Below are 4,043 nucleotides of genomic sequence, written 5' to 3' on the forward strand. Positions count from 1 at the left end.
CTAGCGTTGCATCACTGTCCCTTCCCCAAGCTCTTTCCTAGATAATAATATGGCTGTCTGTTGAGAAAGCAATTGCATAAGTCTCTATTGCTCATTTTAAGTCGCTGGATCTTGGGCTGTAGTGATTCACCCTCACAACGCCCCAAGAGGGGAATCCGGTGTCACTCTCTCCAGTTTACTGATGGAGAAGCTGAGGTGTGGAAAGGTGAAGGATTTGCTCAGGGTCAGGCAGTGAGTCAGTTGCAAAGCCGGTATTGGAGCGCCCACCCCACCCTGGCTCCTCGGGCTTGTGTCTGTCTAGACTTCTCCAAGCACCAGCTTTGATGCTGGTGTTACCACCATCTTCTACCATCAACCTGAGAGCCTAGACATCTCCCCTCCTTTCACCAGTTGAGAGGAAATGTCTGTATCCTCAACTCATAGCCAGAGGGGCTGCTGCAGACAGGAAAAATATACCTACATGGAGAACATCAGACCACCCCAATGCTTCTTGCTCCTCACCTGTCTCTCTCTGGTCTCATGGCCTTTTCCTCACCACAAGGGAAAGAATGGGATCCAGAAATCCAGTCTAAATAAATCTGAATAAAACTACACCACATAACACAGCGTCTGCACACTGGTGGTTCAGCAAGTGGCAAAACAGCCCACGAACCTTAGCTTAGGAACTGCCAAACGGGATAAAACCAGCACACAGCTTCGTTTCTATCTGTGGGGTGAAAAGGGCAGAGAGTTGAGTGCAGGAGGAGGAGGAGGCTGTGGATCCTCCACAGTTTGAATGATGCACAGCAAGAGGATGAGGGGAGAGGTACAGAAATAAGGTTAAAGATGGATGTCCTGAGTGCTGGTTTGCAATAGCAGCCGCAGCAAGCGCACATGGAGCTGATGGAGTGCTTGCTGTAGTTCAGAAGACCCCACTGATGCTGGCTATAGCAATGTGGGCTTGAGCATAAAGAGATAAGGAAAGTTTCCTGCCCTTGTAATTACATTTGGACCCGAGTGTTCCCTGCATTTGAGTCCTCACACGTTATTTCTTTCTTAACCACATTCCTGACTCTGCTTCTCGGGCTGGCTGCAGTTTCTGTATGAAATAAAGGTCCATTCACTGCTGCACTAAAAATCCCTGTCTTTTCAACAGGAAAGTTGATGGTTAAATAAAGGGAAGAGGAGGAACCGAGCATCTGTGGCTGTGTAAAAGAAGTGGGGAACAAATCCAGGAAAGGGGTCTCCTTCAGTGCTCCAAATTCTGCCCTGCTGCTCTGTGTCAAGCCCTGGTGAGCCAAGGAGCCCAGGGAATTTTTACTGCTCACTTAACAGAAACCAGATGCCACCAGTGGCATGCACCCTGCTAACAGCTCTTACCCAGATGGTACGGACTGGGACAGCTTTCATTCAGGCCCTCCCATAGAACTGTCGCAGGGTGACACAGGACGGACTGAGGATGAAAAGGCAGCAAGGGCTGGCTCCTGTGAGGCTCGGTGAGCCTGTGTGCTCCTTGTCAAGGTCCTGTGATGGGGATTGGCTCTCTGGGGATCTCTCCTGCCTTTTCTTCACAGCTTTCATAGGGACTGTGCTGCAAATGCTCTCCCAAAGCCCTGCGAGAGGGAGACAATCTGTCAATACGTAAGAGTCTGGATCCAGAAGCAGATTTTCACGGAGGGGGGGTCTGGTCTTGCTTCTTGATACCAGCTTCAACCGGGCAATTGCTGGGGTCAGGAGGTGCCTTGGTGTCAGCTGGCAGTGCAGGTATGGGGGATCAAACCCTCCTGCCCCACAATTTTGCTGCAAAAGCCCCTGCAGCCTCTGAACCAGTGCTAGAGCACTCATCACTTTGACATCCTGAAGGAGCTTGGGAGGGAATGCATGCCAAAAGCAGGGCACCATGCTCACACAGGTAGGCTAAGGCACTGCTCAGTCTATGCATTTATCTTTTCTGTCTTCAGCTGAAGCTGGAGAGGGGTAGATGTGGCCCCATGTGTTAGGTGCTCAGCGATGAAAACAGCAGGGGTTTGAGCAGGACGTCTGCCACGTTTAATTTGTCCTTCCTTTGAAACTCTTGCACCTTTTGCTCACCTATGCAAGCAGTAAAGCAGAAAACCACCCGCTCTGCCTCATGCTGAAAAGGAGAGGGGGGGAAAAACAAAGTTGGGTTTGAAGAAAGGGTGGAGGGGGTGTGGTTACCCAGGAGGTGTGTCAGGCACCACTCAACTTACTTATAAGCAAAGGCAGCCGTGCTGGGCAAGAAACCTTGCTGAGACTTCATCAGCTGTTGCCTCTTCTCTGACACTGCTTGACCATCACCTCTGCTGCAATGGGGAGGCAAAAGGACATCCTTTCTGTTATTGAGGAGCGCCTGAGGATCAGAAACAAGCTAGTGCGGCAAGCGCTGGCTGAGTGCCTGGGGACACTGATCCTGGTGGTGAGTCTGTACTGTGCTCTGGGGATGCTCTCTGACCCTGGGTGTGGGGGAAATGGTCCCGATGAAGGGCTACGCTGCTTCCAGAGTTTGCAGTAGGGATGAGCCCAGCTCCAGTGCGACCTGTTGTGACCGAGTTACTTTCCTGCTTCCTGCAGGAAAGATATCCATGCGATTTGCTTTAGGTGAACTTTGGGGTTGCTGGCGAAGGGTGGGCTCTGCAGAGCTTGTTGGGTGTTCAGGGGCTCTTGTGTATCTGCAAAAGAGGGAGCAAAACGTCTCTGTGTAAGGAGCAAGTGGTTTGTGAGAGAGTATGCAAAACTTCCTTTCTGTCTGCCCTGGAATAACTCCTTGGCAATGAAACACTGCAAGTGTTATCACCCAGGGAAGTGAAAGCTTTTCCCTCACCTCGCTTTGTTTTCCTTGTGCATCCAATGGAGAAGAAGTAGCCAGAATTTAAACTGCTGCAGTGTTTTTTTGCTGTGGGTTCCCCAGGGTCTTATCAGCAGGGCTGCACGACACCACGGCAGCCTGTGCTGGCAGCTGATGAGACCTTGTGCTCATCACGTATGTGACAGTGCCAAAGCTGCCAGTCAACGTGTTTTTTAAGTAGTGAATGGCAGCAAAACTCTCCTGCTTGTTTTAGCGCTCAGTTTCCAAAGTGATGGGATACAAGGGATAAGGCAGGGTAGATAAGTGTGCAAGTACCTTAGTCTGTAGATGTTTTGAGCAGCCCTGGCTTGCTTTGAAGTCAAAGACAGATGTGAACAGCTAGGACACCTGTGTGTTAGGAGTGGTGGGGGAATACCAGTGTTACAAAACTGGGACAGGGATATCAGGCTTTGGGCATTTGCATCCAAAAAGGCAGGACTGCCCAATGGGCCACAAGTTTTATGCACTGCTGTTGCAGCAGAAATGAGCTGGTGTAAGCACAGTGAATATCTGCAGGTAAAAGCTCCTCTGAAGTGGTGTAAATCCAGACCAATCCTACAGGTTTCAGTGGAGCGAGCATGGTTTTACACCACTTTGTAATAGATGGCAAGACTGTTTGGGGAGAAATCTAATGTTTGGAGGAGCTGAAAGCAGAGGAAGGCTTGATGAAGTCACACGTGCTCTTAGGAGAGAGCAGAAAAAGACTGATAGACAATTATATGCTTTGATAACTAAGATTATTTTTTTGGTGAGGAAGTGGGCTACTGAGTCTTGTTGAGGGGAGGACAGGGCACTCTGTGAAGACTCTGTAAAATGTCACCAGTCTTAAAAGAAAGCTGCTTCTCACTGTGCAATGGCTTTACTGTCAGAGTGACCCAGCTTTGGTGATATGCAAACAAGTCCTGTTAATTTTTCAGAGAAGGGTTATTTGAAATTAAGGTGGATAGAAGAGGATAGGAAAGTGGTTGAGAGGTAGAAAGTTGTTGTCTGTGAATCATTGATGTTGCTGCAGTTAGTGTCAGGATTGAAGCAAGGTAGGACTTGTAAGGGGAAATAACGTCTCCTGCTAGCCAGGCTAATACTGCTGAGAAACAAGGCAAGTCTTTAGCCACGTGTATCTGAGCTTTTGGAAGGGCTCATGATCCAAAATTTCTTCTTCTGACAGTATTAATTGGCACAACAGAGACTACTTTTCCCT

The 4,043-nt window shown here is 49.1% G+C and overlaps 1 protein-coding gene across 1 annotated transcript in view; it reads left to right on the top strand.

Moving 5' to 3' along the window:
- Positions 1-2,233: 2,233 nt before the first annotated feature.
- AQP3 (aquaporin 3 (Gill blood group)) overlaps positions 2,234-4,043 on the top strand; it is a 12,547-nt gene continuing 10,737 nt past the window's right edge. The window contains exon 1 of the mRNA XM_010012835.1: positions 2,234-2,416. Coding sequence (XP_010011137.1) covers positions 2,309-2,416 — 108 coding nt within the window. The 5' untranslated portion in view covers positions 2,234-2,308. The remainder of the gene's footprint in view (positions 2,417-4,043) is intronic.

Source organism: Nestor notabilis, unplaced genomic scaffold (assembly GCF_000696875.1).
Source record: "Nestor notabilis isolate BGI_N333 unplaced genomic scaffold, ASM69687v1 scaffold464, whole genome shotgun sequence".
Classification (NCBI taxonomy): Eukaryota; Metazoa; Chordata; class Aves; order Psittaciformes; family Psittacidae; genus Nestor; species Nestor notabilis.